General features: G+C 31.4%; 1 protein-coding gene across 1 annotated transcript; it reads left to right on the top strand.

Annotated features, from left to right (window-relative positions):
* Positions 1-21,792: 21,792 nt before the first annotated feature.
* LOC145320287 (uncharacterized) lies at positions 21,793-24,776 on the top strand. Its single transcript, XM_080162706.1, has 3 exons — positions 21,793-22,632; positions 22,789-22,914; positions 23,420-24,776. The coding sequence occupies exons 1-3, from the start codon at positions 21,802-21,804 to the stop codon at positions 23,579-23,581; spliced, it is 1,119 nt and encodes a 372-aa protein (XP_080018832.1). The 5' UTR covers positions 21,793-21,801; the 3' UTR covers positions 23,582-24,776.
* Positions 24,777-25,406: the final 630 nt, after the last annotated feature.

Here is a 25,406-nt window from a genome sequence, read left to right as displayed (position 1 = left end):
TCCCCTTAAAATTGAAAATTGGGAGGCGTGCATTGCCTTTTTTCCTCCTGAAAAATTTCACTGTTAAGGTTCATTGTGTTGACTAAATAACTTATTTGCAAGCTCCCAAGCGGCAGATTAAATTGCTAAATATTACAAAATTAATGATTTGTTAATTTCTGTAAATGTTAAGTGTGTAATATTAAGCAATACTTTTGTTTTATTAAAAAAATTAGTCCTTCTTATATAACTAAGCCGTTTGAAATACTATTTTTAGAACACAAAGAAGGCTTATCTAAAAATCACAGGCTAAAATCTAAATAGTTTATAAGACAAAACAACTGATTTAAAGTGTTTTAGGTTGCTAATAATATTGTACTTGTTATAATATTTGTAATAAATAGGGGTTAACCTTTATGATTAGAAAAACTTTAACAGCTAAACACTCCTATAAAAATGTAGGAAATTTTAAAAGAAATATTCTAGAAATCAAAGAATGTCTTTCTTGGAGGTTAGGTAAAACCTCCCTCGCCCCTCCTAAAATGTTGGAGAGGTATGGGGTTATCTATGGATGGAAAGAGTGGATTATAATCTTAATTGTAAATTGACAATTAATCACTTCATTTTCTCACCATATCCTATAATATAAAGTAAAAAGCTTTTTTTTTGTCTGTAGCGAAGGATCTTGCTAACCGCTGAACCAATATGGTTCTTCTTTACAGTGAAGCTTCTTATAGGCCTTGAGATGGTTTTAGGCTATGTAATTTTCAAAAAATAAGTCTGGGTAGGGTTTAAGGATATTTTTCTGTCCTTCGAATATAGATCCCTAGGGCGCAGCCGCTAGTCTATAATACAAAGTAGAACGATGTCTGTCCGTCCATCCGTCTGTCCCTTAAGATCTTGGTAACCAATGAACCGATCGGATTCTACTCTTCAGGGTATATGCCTACTGGTCCTGTGGTGGTTTAAGGCTATTTTCTTGGAGGGTGGAACACCCCCAACCCCCCCACCACCAAAAAAAAAATCTCCCCAATTTTTTTAAAAATAATTTTAACGAATTTTTACGAATTTGCAATTTTACGATTTTTTAAGAATTCGCGATTTTACGAATTTTTTCACATTTTTTTCAGCTGGGTAGGTAATAGAAGATGTAATAATACCTCTTGGGGCAAAGCCCCTAGAGGCTAGGGGCGAAGCGGCTAGTAAATTTATAGAGTAGCTTTGCTCACAAACAAACATTTTAAAGAAAAACCCTGCAAAAGTCAAATCCATTTATACTTTTGCTTCTATGGTGGCCATAAAAGATGCATATTTTAGGAGGGAAACTTTTTTTAGAAAAAAATTTAATAATTTTGAATCTTTGATCGTTCAAAACCCCTTTGAAAATCAATTATATTTTCTAATTACTAGCGGCTGCGTACCTAGCATCTAGAAGCTCTGTATTTGACGGTTTAGGAAAAGCAGAAAAATACCCTAAATCAATCCAAAGACTTAAATAATAAAGAAATAGCCTTAAACATTCTGTAATCAATGTGAAATTTTTATAAAATGGAGAACCACATCTGTTCTGTAGCTATTGGATACAATTGTCTTTGTCTAGAATAAGGCTCACTATGCGTGCAAATATTCCAGCAAGATGTATTAACAAGCAACAATATGTATTGTATTCACAAATTTGATTGGTTAACATGAAATACAACCATATTTTTGTTATTAATGTTAACCTTCTATAAAAGTAACAGGATGTGTTTCTGTACGTATGTCTGTGTTTCCCAAAACATCTATTTTAAAGGATGGTGGAACACTCCTCCAAAATAGTTATAAACCTTCCACTACACTGTTTAGAAGAACCATATATGTTCAGCGGTTAGCGAGACCCTTTGGTACAAACAGACAGACACACATATCTTCTTAATTTTATGTAAGAGTTAAATACTCTTTATTTAAAATAAAAAAATTATGCAGCTGTGCATGGTAATGGGTATTGAATACGTGGACATATTGACATTGGATAATTTGTCATTTATTTAGGTTGCTAATAATATTGACTTCATTTATTGGTCAGTTTTTTCATCCAGTAGGAGAGGAGGGGATGGTGTAAAGGGGTTAAATTCTAGCCAGCTCGGAGTATCATTTTATTAGAGTACATGAAAATCTGTTGCAACATCCAAGTAATTATATAGATCGATTGATTGGTTTAATTAACCATTTTTTTGTATAATTTAAATTTCTGTTGTTTTGTTGGAGTAATGAAAGACCGAAGTCGTTTTGATTAAGAATATTCGTGAACCTTTTGTAAACTTGGCAATTTTAGTAATATTGTAATAGGATGTCATACATAACAACAAATTTGTGTGTTTGCTAATCTATTAACAAACAAGAACGATATCCCTATGTGTAGCAAAGTGTTCAAGAAACAAACCTAACACCAAGATAGTCTTTACATCCGAACTTTTTGGATTGAATTATATAAGTTTTCTTTAAAAATAAAAAAGTTTTTACTTTATTACATTTTTAGTAATATAATTGCTAAATATGAAGTAAAAGTTTCTGGTGGATTTACATGACCACCATTATAATAGTTTTATTGGTGTATAAATCATGTATGCAAATATATTTATTTTTTATCTATTTTAGATACAGGGTAACCAAGGACGTATAAGCTTTATTTATTTTTTTGGGTTGTGGGGGTTAAATGACCCATCCTCTAAATTTTTTTCAAGGGGGGGGGGATATAATCACATTTAGACAAAATATTCAAAAGTATACCTGATTCGTAAAAAAATTATACAAACAGGGTGTTTTATTTAAAGTAAATCAGGCATTTAAATCATAATATTAATTGATTTTAAATTACAGGGTGACTGATGCAAGAGCATAATTCTATATCCAGCAGTAACTTAAATTGACACACTTTTTACTCGCCCTGTATGCATTTACTTTGTCATATCTATATGCAAATAATATTGCAAATTGCTGCGAAGTTTAGAATAAGCTTACTATAATTCTAAAGTATTCTTTTATTTTGCTTATTTGAATATAAATAAAGGTTTTGTATATATGGTTATTTCAAAGTAATGTAGACAACAATTCTAAAAGTATGAACAAATAAACAGTTGATTGTAGAATAAGGCAACCAAAGAAAAATTATTGATTCCCAAGTTTTTTATTTGTAAAGCTACTCTATAATTCACATGTTCTGTCTGTTAGTCCGTAACACCATTGGGGACTATGTCATTTTTTCTGCTGCTTTTGAAGATAGACGCCGGAAATTTTTGTTAAAGGTTCTTTGTATCTAAGAGCTTCAACTGTATAGTTTATTTTGTCCGTCGATCTATCGGTCATGCATAAAAGACACTGAAAAAAATTTTTATTAATATTTAAGAAAGGTTTCGTGATTTCTAAGAAATATTGCACATTTGTCAACTGAAAATCTTCTCTTTAATTGTCTATTATGTTTAATGCTTCACCTTAATGGATGTTATATTTATTTTTTTGCAGTTCATTGCACAAAAATCTACTCTAAAATTCTCTTGATCAATTCGTCTGTCTCTCCTTAATGCTCCTTGGGAGAATATGGTAAATAAGCTAAGGTTGTCTGACTGCTACTTATATGTATATTGTTGTTAAAATTAAACTTTTAAAATATTAATCTTCTACACTTGACTTTTGCTGTTATCATAAAAATTTATTTCCTTTTTATTCGTAGCTTGATAGCTGCATGATTCTTAAAATCTTCACTCCATTTATCTATTCTTATGTACAAATGTTATTAATTTATCAATCTTTTTTTAAAGTAAAACATTTTCAAAGTTGAGGCTCGACCTTTAGTTTTATTGTTAACTTGCGGACATAATTGTCCTTGTTCAGTGTTAGCAAATGTTTATAATTCTGGAGACTTGAGAAAAGACAGCCAACAAAAAATGTTTGTAGCTGTAAACAGTGTTTTTTTAGATAGGGTTGTCCACTTTAAATAAAGAATTAATACTATTGGTGTTAATTTGATTTAAACATTTTACTTTTAAGGATGAGTAGATACGGCATTTTTTCTATGTGTGATTTCTTTTCAGAGAATTGTAATATCCTCCCCAAAAAACCTACCCTTGACACAGACAGCCAGACTGTTATCCTGTTACTTTTATATCAAGATTAAACATAAACCAGTCACATATTAATAGATTTATCAAAATATGTTACTTTCACTCATGCCCTTAAGTCTAAATCTAAAAATAGCCTAAAACCACTAAAAATATGTATAATGCTTAACTACAAAAAGCAGCCATTCAAGAGATCTCTTACTTAATACCAAATAAGAAGTTGTAATGTAAAGAACAATGTAGGGCCAGCGATTAGCGAGATCTTTTGGTACAGACAACTGATTTATAATTAAGCAACCCTTGTTTTATTTTTTTTATCTTCTTATCTGACCCACCCTGTTCTAAATGGTTTATAACTTATTTTTTGGCGGTTCCCGGATATTTTCTTTTCGTTGATAGCACAGTGAATTACCAGTCATGGTTGCTCTGCTTTTCTTATGTTTCACTACTCTCATAAGTCATCTCTGTAAACCAAAACTTCCTTCCAATATTCGGAATTTTTTACACGTAAAGGATGTTTCTAAGAGCTTTGTATCCCTCCCTCAAAAAAACCTTTAAAACACTAAATTAAAGTTGTATTAGTAGAAAAAAAATTACAATAGCAAGAGCATACTAAGAGGGTGTTACAAAATAATTGTGTCCAAACGTTTCAACCACTAATTGTAATCTACAAAGAGGTAATTTTTGTATATCATCAGTAGGGGTGTTCCTCAATTCATTGTCTTATCACTTTAATTTTGTTTTTATCTTATTTTATGCCTATTTGTCCTTGTCTGTATCTAGCCATTCATTTTATAACTTATTCTTGTTTTCAATATTTGTACAATTTTTTGCATGAAAGGGAGGTTGGGGAGGGTTGGGAGGAGAGGCAAGTCTCAAAAACTTTTGCAAGAAGCCTCCAGGGACTAAACGGATGATGAACTGAGAGGAAAAGTTTTTAGTTGGTAAAAACAACTAATTGGTTTTCCCCTAGCCTCTAAACAAGGCTGGGACTTCAGGAAAATATCTTAAAACAACAAGATGATTCTCTTAATAGTACTGCTACTTTAATATCCTTATACAGTAACATTATGCCTGTCTTGGTTTGTGGCATAAAACCATCTCCTAAATACAAAAGCTAATTGTCCATAACAACTGCAACTTATTTTTTATGAAAAAATTCCCTAATACCTAATTCCTTGAACAAGAACTAAACAAAAATGGGAGAGAGGCGATAAAGATGATAAAAACATCCCTTTTAAAAATTTAACAACCAAAAGTGTTGTTTTGAATATTTAACATTGATTTTTTAAATGTTTACATTTTTTACAATTAGGATCTGTTGGTTGGTATTTTTTCTATTTTGTTGTATGATCATAAGCATATGCTTTAGTGATAAATTAAGGATTGTCAATTTTTTAGAGGGTTTAGGATATTTTGGGGCGATTTTTCGCTAGTCCCTCACATTCCTTCTATATCAAAATTGTAAACCTGAAATATTTGATCCTTCCCTTAAACGTTGATATTATGACAGGGGAAGAATTGCTAACATAGAACACTTTTATTGGCCAGTTCGTTCATCCAGTAGAAGGGGAAGGAATGGGGTAAAATGGGTGGAAGGAAAATTGTTATCTTAGCTCGCTGCAAGTTTAACTTTATTAGATAACATGAAATGATGAAAATAAGGAATATGATTAATAATATATCAATTTAACTTCAGCCAGCTCACCTAATTTTATGCAACTTTTTTTAAAGACTTAATTAAAGATTCTATCTGAATATTGGAACTTAATTAATATATGACTAAACAGTATTGGGAAAAATCATTTATTTTGATAGTAGTACGTGCATACCACCTCCGTCTTTCTCCGCATTATCTTTCTCCTATCACTCTCTCTATCTCTTTTTTTTTCTAATCTCGCTTTCTCTATCTCTCTTTTCCTTTTTATATCTCACTTTAACCTTCTCACTCTCTCTCTCTCTCTCTCTCTCTATCTCTATCTCTCTCTTTCTTTCTCTTTTTCTTTCTCTCTCTCTCTCTCTCTCTCTCTTTCTCTTTCTACCTTTATCTCTCTCTCTCTCTCTCTCTCTCTTAATTAATCTTTATCATTCTTTCTCCCTGTTTCTACCTTAATCTCTATCTCTCTCACTTTCTTTCACACTCTCTATCTTTCTCTACCATTAAGTTCAACTTTTCCTTTCAAAAATCTTTGCTATCATTGAACGTAATTGTCCTTATTAAAATCAACGCATTCATAACTCCTTCATTAGGTTGGGTCATTTAAGATAAGGCCTAGAAGAGCATCGAGGGTTAAAGCTTCCGTGCTACGATTTTATTTTAAAGTAGAGGGGGGGGGGGTGCGAATTTTGGATTTCATACCAATATTTTATCGAACCTCAATTTCTAGATGCTAAACTACAGTTAGCTTTATTATAGACTAGCGGCGGCGCCCCTATCACCCAGGGGAGGGAGGTCATTAAAATAGTCCAAAACCACCCACAGACTTAAATTTGAAAATAGAAGACCCCAAAGCAATTCCAGGATCTTTCTAGATCTTCTCCTATTAGAGTGGTTCAGTGGTTAACGAGATAATTACTGAAATTAACCCTACAACTTTATTTAAATAATAAGGTTACTTGGTAGAAATTTAATTAATCAATAAGTTATAATAAAAGTAAATCAAAACTAATTTCTCAGTGATCCTTGTAAAAATGCTTCATCTGAACGTATGGTCAAAATAAGTCTAAAATGCATTTTTTTCTGCCAGATTTGCCAGCTGACTACAAAATGATGCAAATAATCATAAAACTCCATAAAAGTGAAAGTAAGGCTAAATTGTGGCGTTTTCCCGAAGCAGCTTTCAGTGCCTATAAAAAATGACGTCATACAATACAATTGAATTGTATGACGTCTTTTTTATAGGCACTATAAGCTGCTTCCGTTTTCACAAATTTATTCAGAAAAAATATGAATAATATGAATAGAGGGAAATTAAGAAGAATTATTGGGAATTGTTGGGTTTTTCTCGTGAAATTGATAAGAATTATTTCAGACATACTGAAAAATCATGTATATCATCGCATTACAGATATTTTCCACAAATACTATAATAGAAATCATAACATTAATACCAGTTTTGTAAGCCCGTTACTTCGACCCCTCATGGCTAAAAAAAACCTTTTTTTTCCTATAATTTTTAATTTTAATATCTACAGAAAGCTGTCTATAATATGATGCGATAAATAACTATTCTCCAGTTTTTAAAAAACATAGCACACTATCTTGCAAATTTCATATAACTTACGTAAACATTTTTGCTCCATTTTCTTTTAAAACAAGATTATTCTATGTAAGGTAAGAAATGATAAACTCAATATTATAACCTCTTACATACAGCAGGAGGGTTTTTTGTCTGAAGCTTAAGATTTCGATAACAACTCACAAAGGTCCCGGGTTGGTTTTAGGCTTTTCTAAGTTTTTATATCTAAGTTTTTGGATGGTTTTAGGCTGCTTACGTCTCCCTCCCTAACCTTCGACTACAGAATCCCTAGATGATAGGGCGCAGTCTCTAGTTATGTTGAAGGATTATAATGTTACACAAAGTTTGTAGTTGCTTGATTGTTAGTTACATATCCTTATAAATTTAACATTTTGTCTAATTTCTAACCTGACAGAAAACAGCTTTCTTGTGCAATTTTCTGGTAATTATGTGGGACGCCTGTCAATTACCATTTTTAGCATAATAGCTTCTTTGTAAGTGTTTGTTCCCCAAAAAGTTTAAGCTATTTTCTCGTATTCATTCGAATTCGGTGGATAGGAACCGGTTCTCATCCATACGAAAAAACTATGTCTAGCATCGTAATATATCCAGCTTCTACGAACATAAAAATGTACAATCTTAAGATTAAAACCAGTTTTTTAGCACGTGCCTTCGGCACCTCGGGGCTAAAAAAACTGGTTTTAATCTTATAATTGTACATTCTATATCCGCGGAAAGCCGTCTATAATACGATGAAAGAAATAACTATTTTTACTTTTTTGTCTTCATAGGGGATCTTAAAGGATACGACAGTGGAAGATAAATTGATATACATCCAAAATTATGATTAATTGGATTTTACACCAGATTTTCATGTTCTCTAACAAAGTGAACCCTCCCCCTACTACTGGATTAACAAACTGACTAAAAAATGACAGGGAAAACAACAACTTAAGTTGACGATAAGTTTCCCATGTCATAATATCCATGTATATTCTACATCCTTTGTCGAAGGATTAGTATTAGAAGATTACTTAAAAAGCAATACAAAAATCGTTTCTACATATGAAAGTTTTGTCCTTGTTTTAAAACTTTTTTTATGGTTAGTAATGATTAATGAACATCGATGGTGATTATCAAAAAATATTAATAATCTGTACTACAAAAATATATCTACTACAGGCAGATAGAGAGGGGACAATGAGCTGTTTATTACACTAGTCCCTAAAGTTTTATAATAAAGTATTTTTATTCGTTGGCTTAACAAATTTATAGACTTTTGTGAATTTTGATTGGTTGATTTATTAAGTTGAGAGTTTAAACGTTTCAATCACTAATTTTAATCTACAGAAGGGGTAATTTTGTTTATCATTATTGGATATGTTCAAAAATGTACAACTTTATTTTCATGCTTGTTTGATAAGAAATGTTTTAAATATGAAATATGGATGGACTTGAAAAAGGAAAAGGGGGTGGTGAGTTTTTTTAACACCCCACATGTTTAAAATCTCCAAGGTCCAATAACAATAGTAAGACATTGATTAAATATTGACAACAACAAAAAAAACAGTACACTGTAGAGATAAATTACATATTAGTAAATGTTTGTGTGTGATGACCAAATCTAGTCCTTATATAGATCACTACCACTCATAAAAACCTCCAAAATTTGACGCCTTTTTCTAGAGTTGGTTAATGATCTAATTAGTCGTGTTAAACGATGACAGACACCCAGTAGACCGAGAATATACACAAGTTTATAAAGTACAATGTCAATAAATATTTAGTTTTAAAAATCTTTTTGTTTTCTACATTTTAGTAAACAATTCCTTTAAAAACATTTCTTGTATTCATTCGAATCTGGTGGATAAGAACCGGTTCTCATCCATACAAAAAAACTATGTCTAGCATTGTATTATATCCAGCTTTATACGAATATAAAAATGTACAATCATAAGATTAAAACTAGCGGAAAGCTGTTTATAATACGATGCGAGAAATAACTATCATAAAACTCGGTGAAAAAAAACCAGGGATCTTAGAGATAAGACAATGGGCGATAAATTAATTTACATACCAAATAATGATAAGTAGAATTACACTTTCTGTAGATTTTTATCATTGGTTAAAAAGTTTGGAAACTGATAGTTTGTAACTAGCCAATCAAATTCAATAAAAGTACTCAATGTTTATGTCCCACGAATGAAGTAATATAGTTATAAATTTGGGTACCAGTGTAATTTACCCTCCATCCATCGATAAGAAAACCACAAGAAAGAATGGCTTCGAAACCGATTAATATTTGGTGGATTAGATCCGGTTCTCAGCCATACTCAAAAATCATGTATAGCATTGACTTACAGACAATTTTTTACGAATATTAAACTAAAAATCATGAAATCAATACCAGTCTTGTACACGGACCTTCGGCCCTACTGGGTCACCAAAACTGGTTTAATCTTATAATTTAATTTTTTTCATTTTAAAATCCAAAGAAAGCTGTCTATAATACGATGTGTGATAAATAACTATTCAGAAAATAATACAAGGGAGACAGGCCCAGGATAATATCGACACCCCCAAGAAATATGAATATGGGGGGGGGGGGGCTATGTGGGAGTGTAAGCTTTAGGAGGTGTCAAGGGACAATAGAAGTTAATTTTTAGGATGAAATTAATTTTAGAATAGAAATTTTACAACAATTTTAGTTTTTCCTCACGAAACCTTAAAATTAAGCCTAAAGTTTGAAGAGGTTTTGTGAGTTTTACATTTGCTGCGTTTCCAATTCATCGTATTTTTTGTGTAAACATCGCTCCTTCCTCATAAAACTCTTTTATATCTTACATTTTTACTGTTTATTTCTTTTTCTTTATCTCAAACTCCTACTATTTTTTAACGAATAACTTACTACTCATTCAAACTATAGAGTAGCATTGCTCTGAGCTGTCCTCCCCTTCATTGATACGCAAGGTAGTCTAATAAAAATTATTTGTCCGTTCATACGTACTATTATATTTAGTACTGTAGTAGATTCTACGCAGCAGTTTTTATAAAGAGCAAACACTTCCACTCCAATGGATATATTATTACTTGGATCTTAAAATAGATTTTCATGTTCTCTAATAACGTGAAACACGTAGCGGGTTAAAATCACGATTCCCCCTTTACCCCAATACCCTCTCCTCGTACTAGATTAACGAACTCATCAATAAATGACAGGGGAAAAGCACGCTAAATTGACGACAACTTTTCCCCTGTCATAATATCCACATATATTTTACATCCTTTTTACTCCTAACACTGCCAGGAATAAGGGATGGGAAACGTAAGAAAATATCATTCCAGACCTATTTTCCAACTAGGCCTAAAAACCAGTTTCGGGATGCTGCAGTAGTTAGTATTGACAACTATCAACTAGAATAATGAAATAGCTAAATAAGTCCAACGAAGATAATAGAATAAATTCAAGTAGCTAGCCTTAAGTAAAAATATATCTTTTTTACCCAATATATAAATGGCGTTTGTTAAAATTATGTTTTGATATTTTTTTCTCCCATAATTTTTTTTTATCTTTTACTCTAGTAATTTGAATTTTTCAGAAAGCTATCATTGGGTTTGTCGCTGACAGATTTAACATTTAAGGTTGTGTTATTTTTAATTTTATTTATGAGTAAACATTTTATTTGAAAATATCATTGCTAATTAAAATCGAAAATGAATAAATTAACAAATAGGTGACCCCCAAAATGGTGGGTCTGGCTCTTTGACATATCTCAAATTTGGCGAACTTAAAACTTTGCAACGCCTTGATAGAAATAAATTTTTTCTATTTAGAATATTTACATTTCATATTAAAATGCACTAAAAATTATTAAAGAATTTTTTTGTATAGCAAAAACATTAAAGGGAGTGTGAACGTAAAAATTTCTCATCTGATTATCAAATCTTAACATTTACTAAGCACATTTCACTACACTGATCAACCAAAAACGTCCTATTAACAAAAATATCCAGGAATAATGCCTTGATTTTATGGTATTTTGAGAGGGAAAAAGGAAAAAACAGGGAAAATCTGAACGTTTTTGATTCTTATAATGTTTGTAGGGATATTTAACTTGTCATATATAGTTGAAACAATTTACTTACTGTTAAGGATTTATTTTATGCTATAAAATTGCCAATTAGTTTTTTTATAACGTAGTAATTAGGTAATAAAGACATATTTTAAATTCGTATTATTGACAAAAAAAATACCTCACTGTCTACAAAGGGTTGAATCTCATAGGTTATTTAAAATAATAATATCCTTTTTTATTGTGTTGGACAATAAATAACCCACTTTTGAGAATTAGTTTACACTTTTATCAGACTGTTTATAAAGAAATATTGCGTCTTTATTATTTACAAATTTGTAATTAAAGGTGGGCGAGAGATGGGCCATCTAAAGTTAATTGGATAATAATAAAAAACCTGTTTCTGGCTTTGTTATTGTATTTGGTTTTCAATAAAAAATATTGCTTATTTTATCAATTTCTAAGTAACTAAACATTGGTTTAAAGCGAGGATTATGTTAAAAATCAGCTTAACTGTTAGGAAAAATCTAGAACTATGTGAAAAAGTTTAATTTTAGCTATAATGGGAGAAAAAATCAATTTAATGGACATTTTATATAATACGGAAAATTTCTTCCTTTCCCTGTACCTTATAAAAATCGTCGGAAAAAGCAGTTTTTTAAGCAAATAAAAGCGCGTTTTGCTCTATCTGTGAGATATTATGAATGAGATAATGTTAAGATTTGATATTAAGATGAGAAAAATTTACGTTCACAGTCCCTTTAATTTGATTTTAAAAATTAGCGATGGTATCGCAGTACGTCTTCGCAGAAACTAATGTAAAAATTCGAGTTACATCTAGGACGACATGACACTTAATTTTTTGAAGCAAAGCTACTCTATTTTCAAAATGTCCATCTTTATTTGTCCTTTGTAATATTTGCAGTAGGGGAAAGGTGATTTTCTCAGCTACTATTCAAGATAGACACCTGAAACTTCTTGTCACCATTTTAGAAAACAATGGCAGTTGTAGGTAGCTTTAATCCCTTCCTTTTTATCAGTTGAGGGGGAGGAGGGGGAATAGTGTTGAACGCCCCCTTTAACCTTTTATATCATATTAAATTACAGCTAGGGGGTTAATAATTGTGTGCATATCCCCAGATTGTTAAAGAGTTTTCAACTGTAAGTCGGCTACCTATATAAAACAAACAAACAACTATTAGGAAACCATTGTCTTTGAGGTACACAGGTTTTTTCTATCTTATTTTCTGTTTGTGAAAAATAAGGCCTTAACTATGTGACTTTTTAAAAGGTAAGACACATAACTGAGAATCCACATTTTTTTAATATCTCCATCCTTTGGGTTACAGGATGCGAACAAACCAGGCAGGATCATACAGTTGAAGAACCAAAATATTTTTGACTTAACCAAAGCTTTTTATGTTACTAATATATCAAAAGATCCTATAGTAGTCCATCTTAATTTAAAATATAGGTTATAAAGTCATTTTCAGATTTTGGGTATAATCCTGCAAGTCCTAATCCTCCAGCCCTCCATAAAACTTGAAATGGCTCCTATGACTGCAATTTAAGACTTAGATAATTCTAGTTTTAAACTTCAAGCTTAAACTAACATGTCAACAAATTAAAATACAAAAAATAGCCTAAAATCTGCTAAAAAGCGGTCCGTCCGCCATTGATGTTTTATAATTAATTGTGCTTCTTTAAAATGCGAATGTTGTCAAAAAATTTCAGTCTTAAATTTTTTATTGGGGCTGAGAAAATTACTTTTCCCCTAAACTAAGACAGATGGACATTTCAAATTATAGAGTGCTTCGCTTCTAAAAACAAAGTTTGTTAAATAAAAGAGTTAAGAAAGTCAGAAATTCATTATACAACAAGTTACAAGAACAAACATTTTTAGCACTCTCAACCAAAGCTGAGATAAAAGGGAGATGCAGAAATGGGCAACTTTTAATAGTCAATAACAAAGCTACTCTATAGCTCACTTGCTTTATATACCCTTTAGTCTGTCAGTTTGTATGAAATGCTACGAGGAAAATACATTAAAATATAGAAATAAAAGCAGCAAAAAATTCACCTAGGCGGACTGAAAGACATTTTAAATTATATAGTAAATTGCAAACAAATCAAAGATTTATTTTCCAGCTAAATTTATTCCTGCAAACATTTTGAAAAAAAATAAAGCTTTTCTATCATTCGGGCCCGTATGTCCGTCCATACGAATTAGAAAGTGTAGCAACTATATAACCCTTACCAAGAATGTCTGTACATTCATTTAAAACATGCTGATTTGTAACTTTTTTTGACAACATTTTTTGTATGATATAACCATTAAAATCGACATGTTAGAATTGTCCTATCAATTTCAAATTCTGTATGATGATTCCTTTGACAGTTAGGTACAATTTAGAACAGTTATGTACGAATTAGAAAGCGTAGCAACTCAATTATCTTTACCAGAAAGTCAGTACCTCCATTAAAAGATGCTGATTGTTCTTTTCATCTGGTTTTTGGAATGATAATTCTTAGAAAAAAAAGTTCAAGTATTATAAGCGTGTCATCTCTATAATCAATTTCTAAATATGAAAGTATGTCCTTTTACTGTATCCTATATGTATGCAATTTTGCAACAAATGTATGTACACTTTTGTTAAGACTTAGAAATTAATGTTCATGAGTTATTGTTTGTTTGTCCTTCTGATTTTAGAGCTTTGCTTTTTTGGATGCTGATATCAAACCTCAGTTAGTACAGCTGTGCCCGCCAAAATTTATGTTTTGAGATTTCTAATACCAAATTTACATAAAGATAAACATTTTCTAAATAAAAAATAGTTTTCTAGCTTCAATTAAGAAAACGACATCCTTTTAAAATTGTTTAGTAATAAAAGACCAAAAAACAAAGGTTGTTAAATAAAAGTGTGAAGAAAGCTAAAATTGACTTTGACTCACTTTTAGTTGGAAATTTATTATTAAACAGGGGACATGCACAAAATTTTTAAGCTTTATAGCTCTAATAGGAGCTGAGATAATAAGGAGGGTGGGGCGTTGCCCCCCCCCCTTCCCCCCCCCCCACGACTAATATGCGCAGCAAGGGGCCTTACTTTAAGGGTTAAAGATGACAAGAACAAAGGGTTATTATAATCAACAAAAATTTTGAAAATCCAACCAAAAACACCTAAGAAATGAAGAAATATGTAAAATAAGAAAAGTTACTTGCCCTTTCATCTACAGATACCTTACAATGATGGAAAATTCAATTTTAATACCCTTATGTACTGAAGTTTTGAAAATCAGACCAAAAACACAAAAGATACAATCGGGAAATGTGTAAAATATAAAAATAGCCAAAAAACCTATTAAAGATTTAATCTACAAATACAAAAATCGCTTAGATATTGAAAAAATAAAATTAATAGGAAATTTTAACATGTCTAGATTAACAATAAGAGCTGCTTGTAACGTACAAAAGTACAAACGTACAAACTGACATACAGACGTAAGGAGGGACTGATCCCAATTATAGAAAGGCTTCGCTTTCAAAATTATCTATTTTACCTTTTCTTATCATAAAATTGTAAGTAATGTATGTATTAAATAATAAACTATATGGTGGGTTCATTTCCCCCTTTTTGTTGGACTATAAGTAGAGCCCCCAGTCTTGTCTTTGTTTCCATGAAAAGGTAATAAAGTACATATTAATATTTTTAATAAAAGATTTAATTGCAAAATAATAGTTAACCGGAATTCCGTATCATAATAAACAAATAATTTTGTCACTTATAATGTTTTTTTATCATATATTTCCTTTTTTCTCTCTTTATTTATGAAAAATTGACGTTATTTCTTGTTGGGAAAATTTTTAAAAAAAGTTGTTTTAATTTAAGCTTTTCTAAATTAAGATTTTATTTCATCAAAATTACCTACAGTTTAATTGAAAAAGAATATGTAATAAATTAATAATTAAAAATGTTTTGATTGATTTTGTTCCCACTGTTCTACATGCATAGTTTGAAATAGGTAGAACAATAATGGACAGACGGAGCAATCTTAATTGTAGAAAAGCTTCGATTATAACAAGGATTTCATATTTAAACATGTGAAGATTATTAAATTACACTGCCTGGCAAGCAAACTCTTTAAAACTGGGAATATTGTTGACACATAGAGAAAAATAGATATATTTTGTCTTATGTCCGTGCTCCTAGCTAGTCCCTCTTTAAAAAAACTTTTCTTATATAAATCTAACCTAACCTAAATTAATTGTTGTCCAATTAGGTTTTAGGATTATATCTTATATTATAAAGCTTGATAATAGAAATTCTTTGTATTATAACATGATGCCTGACCTACAGTAAAACAATTATGACAACATCCAAAAAAAAGAGAAGCTCTGAAACGGTAGGACACACGAACATTAACCCTTGAGTGTCAGAACTAAATAAGCAGAATATAAATGTATATTTGTCAACAATATTTGTAGGCAAAACTGCTAAAATACAGGACACTGTTTAAGGACATACTTACATTTTTAGGACTTGATTTTGGAGATGCTTCGCTTATAACATTATACCTTGATGTAATAGGAAACGGTATTAAAAAATCAGATATATAAGATGATTATAAGATATAAAAAATGTCGTTAAAAGGTTGGACGTGCGGACTTTCTAGTAAAGATTATATTGTTGCTACGCTCCTAAATCTTTACTTTACTGTTATAGGAATTATCATGCAAAGTTTGAAATCGCTAGGACAATTCTAACATGTCTAAATTAACAAAAAGAGCTAACAGACGGACTGACGGACAGACTGGCCCTAATTATAGAAAAGCTTCGCTTTTAAAAACAAACAATATACTACCCCGCCTTTTATAGATTTTTGTCAAATAAGAGAGAGTTTTGTAAAATTAGGGTCGGTCCGTCCGTAATGGTAAGCTCTTTTTGTTAATTTCGGCATGTTAGAATTTTCCCATCAATATCAAACTTTGTATGATGATTCCCATGACAGGTACAATTTAGAAAGCGAGCATTTTGACAAAATGTTGTTGTATAATATGCTTCTCCTATTCATCTAATTTTTTGGAATATTGATTCTTAGGACAACAAGGTAAAGTATTATAAGCAAGGCATCTCTACAATTAAATCCTAAAAATGAAAGTATGTCCTTTTATTGTATCCTTTATATGCGCAATTTTGCAACACATTTATGTATAATTTTGTTTAGACTTATAAATTAATGTTCTGCTTCTGAAACTCTATAAGAGTTATTCTTTTCAATAGTTAAAATAGTTAAAACCTTCCCTGGACTAATAAGAAGCTACAGACAAAAAAGCTTACTAATATCCAATAGGATACATCTGTGCTTCGCTAATAATGGATGTTGTTAATTAAGAATTGAGAATTAACATTTTTAGTAGCGAAGCTACTCTATAATTTAAAATGTCAGTCTGTCCGTATGTCCATCTGTCCGTATGTCTTAGTTTGGGGGAAACGTGATTTTCTTGAATAACCTAACTTTACTTAACCTAATCTAACCTCTGGGAATGGGGGTTAACCCTGGAGGGTTTCTGTTATAACTAACCTAACCTAACCTAATTTTACTGAGCCAAACTGAATCTAACCACTGCAGAGGGCTCTAATCCTGCAAAGCTACTCTATATTATCTGTTCTAATCTAAATAAACCTAACCTAACGTAAACTAACCACTGCAGGGGACACTAACCCTTTGGGGATACTCAATATTATTTAAACTAACCTAACCTTACCCAATTGAATCTAAAATAACCTTACTCCTAGAGGCAGCACTAACCCTGCAGGGTTATTCAATATTACCTTGATTTCCTACCCTACCTAACCCTAACCTAACCCCTAACCTATCAGGTCTAATCTGACTTAATCTAACCCAACCTAACCCCTGCGGATGCCCTAACCTAACCCAAACCCTGTGGAGGACCCTAACTCTGCGGGACAACTCAATATAACCTAACCTAATTTACCTTAACCTTGTTTAACCTAATCTAAACGCTGTTGGAGGCCTTAACCTAATGGGGTTACTCAATATTATCTAAACTAACTTAACTAAACCTAACTCAACCTCTGGAGGAGGCCGTAACCCTGTGGGGTTACTCAATTTTACCTAAACTGATCCCTGTGGAGAGCAGTGGCCCTCTTTAACCTAACCTTACCCCTGAAGGGGGCCTAACTCCGCGGGGCAACTAAATTTTTCCTAACTTTACCTAACCACTGTGGAGGGCCCCCAGGGCTTTAATCTTATAATTTTTCATTTTAATACTCAAGGAAAGCTGTCATTTATACGATGCATTAAATAATTATTACTCAGCTTGTAAAAGAAATCAGATTTCAAGTCTTCAACTTTCCTCATGTCCAAATGAAATATTAATTTTTTTTTAAATCTGCCGTTTGACTTATATTATTTGTAACACCTATATTTAAACCTTTAAAGATTTTACTTTTCTATATATCATTGAAATATGATATACAATATTTAATATACAACATCTAATTATAATTTTTTTATTTCATAAATAACATTTTCTACTTTTCATCCCTATTGTCCTTAAAGTGTTAACACAGTGTAAACTTTGTACTTTCCCCCCCAACTAATTTGTCTAACTACGCCTCCCACAGTACAAAACTGTATAAAAAGTCGTAAGAAATTAAAACGGAAAAAACTCGAGATATTTGTCATGCACGTAATGCGTGGACCCACCATTTTAGGGGTCACCAACAAATAAGCAATGGGTAACATTCTATCAACTTCTATGGATACTATTATGTAATTATAGATTTGTACTGTGTACAAATTAACTAATAGTACAAAAATTAAGGTTAATGTGTTTTTATCAATTCCGTATAAAATTTTTAAAATTTGAAATACAACACTTCATTTATAAACTGCCAATTGAATATTCTTAGCTAAGCACTTCCTAAAAAATAATCCCTCTATTTTTGTTTTTTATATATGGTATTTTTTAATGTGAAACTCTGAGCAGATTTAATAATTAAGCTAATGTGATCAAACACCATTTCTATTATTTTTTAAGAAGCAGACAGATCGTTATTTTCCTAGAATTGTCTGCTTCTAAATTGATTTAGAAGCAGACAAGATAATTTTTTTCATTGCTGCGATTTATTATATTCTCATCCGCCAATTGGTGATTTGTTGATACAAAACAGGCCGATCCTTATTGGTTTAGAGGGATAGCTACTTGGAAGCGTCCGCCAGTGACGACATTTAATTAGGTAAAATTGGTAGAAATGGTAAAAGTTGCAATATCCCTTTAGAATCTAGGCTGGGACCTAATTAATGGCTAGGTTTCCTATCCCTTATCCCTGAACACTGCGCAGTTGAAAAAAAGTAGGATTAAAGTTTGTTTTACGGGTCGGTTTAGAGTGCCCCATCGCTACGCTATTCTTTGACAATATCGTCCTTGTTTATATGTCTTAATATATAAAACATCTAATAAAAAGTTGGGCTTTGGACTTTTTTTGTTGGACACAAGTAATCAGTCATTTATCTAAACTACTTGGGACACACAATTAGTCTTATACAAGAAGGAAAAGTTCCAAATCAGTGGCGTGCACAGCGTTTCACAAGGAGGTAGAGAACATTATGAGGTTTGCCAAACATTTCAAAGGGGACGCACGGGGATGCTTCCTCATTGCTTTCAGACTAAAAACGAACTTTTGGATCCTTATTTTATGTTATGTTAGATTAAGTTAGATTTAGAAGAGCTCCGCAGAACAGCAAGAGATGGGACAATGGACGATAAATTAATATACACGCAAAATTCTAATAAACAAAAATATGTCTGGCTTAGATATAAAACTGCTACTTTGCTGCACCCCTAGCTCCTAGAAGTTCTGTATTCGAAGGGGTTGGAAAAGCAGAAAATTTGCCTAAATCATCCCAAAACTTATCTACTTTAAAATTAAATAAAATATAACCATCTCGAGACCTAGGTAAAGCTTCAATATATTAAGAAACTTAATCAGTTTAGTAATTATTTAGCTACTTCTCTTTTAATCCTCATAGTTATTTATCGCATCGAATTATCAACAGCTTTTCGCTAATATTAAAATAAAAAAAAATAAGATTAAAACCATTTTTGTTAGCCCCGAGGGGCCGAATTGTTGTAATACAATCTCATTCATGATTTTTAGTATGGCTGAGAACCGATTCTAATCCTGCGGATAATAATCGGTTTTGAAGCCATACTTGAAAAATTACATTTATTACGTCTGAATTTTTTTCTTCAAAAATCGAAAAGTATGTTCAGTTCTAATGCAAAATGCAAACAGCTATTAATCAGACAAGTTTACCTTCTGACATATATGTATTTCAGGGTGGGAGGGGATAATGAACTAAAAATTATAATGCCATCAAAAGTTTTTAATCCTGTTTAGAGAATCTTGATAGGCTGTAAAAAAAACTATCAGTTATAGTGGGTTAATTATATAACCATAATTTTTATTATATTAATTCATCATCCCTTGAGATCCTTGGTTGCTCATTTGTGTATCCAATAAAACAAACAGTTATGTTATTAAACATGTTAGTTGCAGCGCCCATAACATCTAAGGACTTCTCACAAGAAATATAAAATTTTGGTTTTAAATGAAAGACTATGTTTTTTTCCGCGGCTCTTGGCACCCTTGCCTGCCTAGTCGCAGCGGTCGGTTCCCTAGCCTAAAACCTAACCTAACCTAAAATAATTGTTCTGTCGGGGAGGGGGGGGGGAAGTACTCAAATTTTTAGAGGAGAACGCCGTTTATTGTATTTCTCAGCAGGTTTATTAGTTTTACTTGTAAGTGTAGAAGGTAATTTAAAAATAAACAAAATGAAATTTTATTTCCTTTCTTTTTTGGGACGAAAAGCTTATTTGGCTTTTCATTATGCTATGGCGAGAAGAGTTGATTCATGAATTAACCACCATCCGGTAGCTAAAAAAAATAAGTTGCATTTAATGAGCAAGAAAAAAATCAATTCACATTCAATTATAAGAAAAATACAAGCAATAAAATTATACTAGAATTAAACTAGATTTAACTAGAATTTAACCAATACATACAAGAACAACTACGTAGTAATTGCACATGTTTGTTTAGACCTCTTTTGAATAATTGCATACTCGTTATTAATTACTTTGCACAATCTAATGCAAACTTTTTAAAAAGGCATATTTTTGTTCACTGTACAAACCTAAATCTATGAGATTAACCATATTTTAAAGTTTGAAATTTTATTTATAAAAGAGTAAGGTAGTCACAAAAAGTATTTTATTGCAGCTATGTCTGGTGCATGACTCTAATTATGGGATTTTGTTTTCTAACTCATTATATCGGTAAAGAAAAGAGTTTTTTTTGACTATTCTATTTCTGGTGCTAAAGAAACTTAAAGGAATACCTTCTATAATAATTTTATATTTCAAAAGCGAAGCTTTTCTATAATTAGGGTTGGTCTGTCTGTCTGTCTGTAACAGTAACTCTATAATCGTCACAATAAAGTCCTTGCGTATATTTTTAATAGGCCGATAACAAATTTTTGTTTGTTAAAATTATCCAATTCATCTGATTTTTCATATACTGATTCCTATTACAACAAGGTACAATTTTATAACCGAAGCATCTCTATAATCAAGTCATAAAAATATAAGTATGTCCTTAAACAATAACATGTATTTAAGCAGTTTTAAGCAGTTTGTTTGTCCTACCGTTTCAGAGCTTCGCTTTTATGAATGGTGTCATTCTTGTTGGACCTATAATCGATTTAAAAATATTTAAATTTATACTACTTTTAATCATACAAACATAACCTCATAAATAAATAAAAAAAAGATACACTATCAAGCCTTAATCCCTATAATTTTACCCTAGAAAATTTTTTTCAATTTTCAATTGTGTTCAATTCAACCAGAGAAACAGTGAGAACAAATTCACATATTTGTCAATTCTTCACAAATCTCATAATGTAAAATTTTATTAGCCTCAATATTAGTCCAAAAAAATTATTAAAAACTAAAAAAATTAAATACAAAAACAGTTAAAGAAACTTTTGCTCATTATTAAAAGTTAGTTTAAGTGAAATATCCAATACAGCAAATAAAATAGGGTGCTGATCAAACAAAGTGGGTGTATAGGTTTTTTTTGTCCGAGGATCAACAATGGATCTAAAATTTACAACAATATTATAAAAAAAAATAATTTTGTAACTATTTAACAAAACAAAAATTTCCATTCTTTAAAAAAATTCATAAAATTTTTTGAAAATGCTTGTACAAAAATACCAGCAAAGTAAAGAGTTCCATATATTTCTGATATACATTATTTTCTGCTATATCAACATAACTGCTGTGCTACTAAATTCAATGTTAGTCAAAAGCAACACTTAACCATGAAAATTACAACAGGAATAAAAATCATAGCTGGAATTTTATTCTATGGGATATTTGTTTATCAAATGATCATTGCTTTTCAAACTTATTTCAAAAAGCCAACTTCTGTTACTACAGACATGATCAAGTTTAATAAACTAGCGGACAGGCCACAAATAGTAATATGTAGATCTCTACAGTTTAATGTTTCTAATGCAATTGAACTAGGCTACAGCAAAATTGACAATCTTCTAGCTGGACTTACTAACAAAACTGAAATATCCTGGGGCAAACATGTCAACATGACATTCCCCGAGGTAATAGACCACATATATGGAAATGGAACTCTTAATGCAAATGCTACTGATGATAATGGACAATCATTGAGAATAAAGGAAGTGTATATCGCAAACATAGGAAAATGCTTTGTAATTGATGAAAACAATACTCCATTAGTTAGAATAGAGTTTAACAATACTGATTTAGTTGATGGTGTAGTTGAAATATATGTTACTGATCCTGATGTACAGACCTTGTACAACGTTGGTGAAGTCTACACTACTGGTGATAAAATAGAGGTCAACAATGGCACAATTGGCAAGTTCAAAGCATTCTATGTTTCAATGATAGTAACTAGGCAGTTGTCTGGTTGTTTTCCTGACAAGGCTCATAGGCAAGAATGTATGGAGTCCAATGCAAAAGAGGACCTGGAAGAGCATCTTGATGATTGTCTCCCACCTTGGATGTCAAATGGTACTCAATGTAATTCTGTCTATAACTCAAGTAACATTGTTGAGTTCATGCAAAATTATACAGAAAAGGATCTCTATGATGTTGTGACGGGATTTCAGGTAAGACTCATCAACAATGAGAAAGAATTTTGGGTTTTGTCTTTTTAAAAAGTTGCAGCCCTCAATATATTGCATCAAATTGGTAATTTCTTTTAGATAGTCACTGCCAATTTTTCTGTTATATATTTGTTATCAATCCAACAACTAATGTTTTAGCTCTACTTGGACAAGTGTGGCTCAGTTTGTCAGAAAATGGATCTTAATGTCAAACACACACAGACAGCTGAAATGGATGACCCTGCTGTTGCTCGAGTTGACATCATTTTTGATTATGAGATACAGGTATACATATGACAATATACAAAGTGTCCGAAAAAATGAGCCATGTGACGTCAATAGATCCATCTCTTTTTAAGGGGTTTCCTTTCCCACTTCTCCTCTAATCTCTCCCTTTTATGACATCACACAGCTCATTTTTTCGGACACTTTGTCAAGTCTCGACAATAGACTATTTCTTCATCTGCCTGATATAAAATTAGAATTACATATATCTATAATATTTGTTGTAAGGTATAACATGCAGTTGTCCTTAAATAGTATAAATTATAGGTTAATTTATGTTTGTTGGCCAAAGACAAAAGACAAAAAATACATTATTCCTACCTATGATTTGTATTTACTTTTTTATGGACAATTTATTTTTTTTTACTTAATATAAGTAAGGAGTATGGTACAGAAAAGTAATCAGATTTACTGTAATTTGTGTTATGCTGATCTTTCATATGAATAAGGAAATTTTGTTTTATGGTTATAAATACCAATGAAATAAACTTTAATGATTTCATAGGTGATGTCTCAACAATATTCCTACACAGTGTTCAATCTTCTTGTGGAAGTTGGAAGTGCTCTAGGTCTTTGGATTGGATATTCTGCTATGGGACTTACTCACATCTGTCTAGAGTTTGGTGCTGATGTTTTTAAATTCTGTATGAAACAGAAATCTAAATAATTTCAGAACATGTAACTTTCCCAAATTAATATTCTTAGCAGTTAATATTACAGTTTGAAAAAGAATTTCAACTTTTTATCTCAAAACTTTTCAAAAAGCATTAAATCTTCAAATCTTTTTTGGCAGGTGCAACTAACTATTCTTCAATAAGTGTTGAATTACAATCTTTTGAACTCCAATGATTTAAAGTATTATTTCATTAAGTGTTAGGAATATCTACACTTCTGATAAAGTCTAAGTGTGCATAAGAAGTGTGTAGACAGTTTATACACAACCCCCGTAAAATTAAAAGGACCGGTAAAACCCCCGTTAGTTATAGACTATACCCCCCTAATATACCCCATTATACAGCCCAGTTAAAACAGTCACACTACCTGAACATAAAACATGTTGTCTGTAATACATTCCTCTGAAGGTTTTCCCTCCCCCCCCCCCCCCCCAGTTAACTTTAGTTCAAGGGGGATACAAAAAAAGAAAAGTTGTTTATAATTATGATAAGTTTTGGTAAATCAAAAAATAAGATTGAAGGAGGTTTTTAACATAAAAACTTCTATAAATTTTACCAAATATTTAAACTTATTTAGATATTAGCAATATCATAATTTTGCTTTTAAAATACTTTCATCAACAAAATTTTCCTTTGTAGCAATCTTTACTAATCTAATTGTGTTCTTTCTTTTCTAAGCACCAAAATTTTAAAATTTATTCCATTTGTAAAAACTGTAAGGGGAAAAGTAAAGTTTGTTTTGGCTTCAATTAGTGACTGCTTTTCAGATTTTATTTTTACCTAAAGTTTATAAGAGAATACTGCAAAAATATGAACCTAATTTGAATTAATTCTATTCAATTCAAATCTTTTGTTATAAAATCCAAAAGAATTGTATTAAAACGTTGTAGCTGAATATCCACATTGATACTCAGCTACTATTGAGGTATAAATTCTATTTCACCCTTAGTTTTACGGACGGACTTACTGACGAATAAATAGACAAAGTAAACTATAAAGTAGCAACAAAACTAACTAAAATAAAAAACAGAAATTCAAATATTATCTTGCACTAAGTGTTTTACTGTCTATTATAACAACTATTATGATAAAATTTTCCAAAAACTTGTGATTTCTTAAATATTAATCCTTAATTAAATGCAAAAATTAGATCATTTAAATTCAATTTTTAATTCAATAAAAGTTTTTTTTGTAAAATTGTCTTTATTAATCATTAATTCTAACGTCACATTAACAAGAAATTTGTTTCATAATTGCAACTATGTAATGTAAATGTCGTGTAGGTGAGTTGCACCTTGGCTGAATAGTCAACTCGTCAACTCAAGGCCAGACTCTTGGTCCTTCACCTCATACCCGTGGTACAGTACATTACAGACAACCAACCCTTTGATTGCATGACCTTTGTCTGGAGATCCTAATGGTGCATGGTAATGCGTTGCGCCTGTTTGGGGCCAAGGCATTCCCCCTACTCTACTTTTTGATGTTCTGTGCCGAACAAAGCAGGTAGGTACCATTATTAACGTCTTTGGTATGAAGCGGATTCGAGTTGCATCCTACCCATCAATTTCCTTGGCACTTTAACTAGGACTTGTGGGAAATTTACACTTCAACCTTAAGGGTGGATAGTTAAGGTTTCGTCATTTTTTGGTCACGATATCATTGCAACAATTAATGCAACCAAAGCATGAACATGACGCTGTATCAGCAATGACTGAAGCCACGTCAAATCCTAGGGACTTTTCAATGCAACCTAGGATCTCAGCGGGACTCCTAGTCGTTGAACTAACAAACGCCACTAATACACTAGTGAGCTACTAC

This window comes from Acartia tonsa, chromosome 5 (assembly GCF_053477335.1).
Source record: "Acartia tonsa isolate MP-2025a chromosome 5, ASM5347733v1, whole genome shotgun sequence".
Taxonomy (NCBI): Eukaryota; Metazoa; Arthropoda; class Copepoda; order Calanoida; family Acartiidae; genus Acartia; species Acartia tonsa.
The sequence above is the reverse complement of the archived record's forward strand: the minus strand, read 5'-3'. Positions and strand labels throughout refer to the sequence as shown.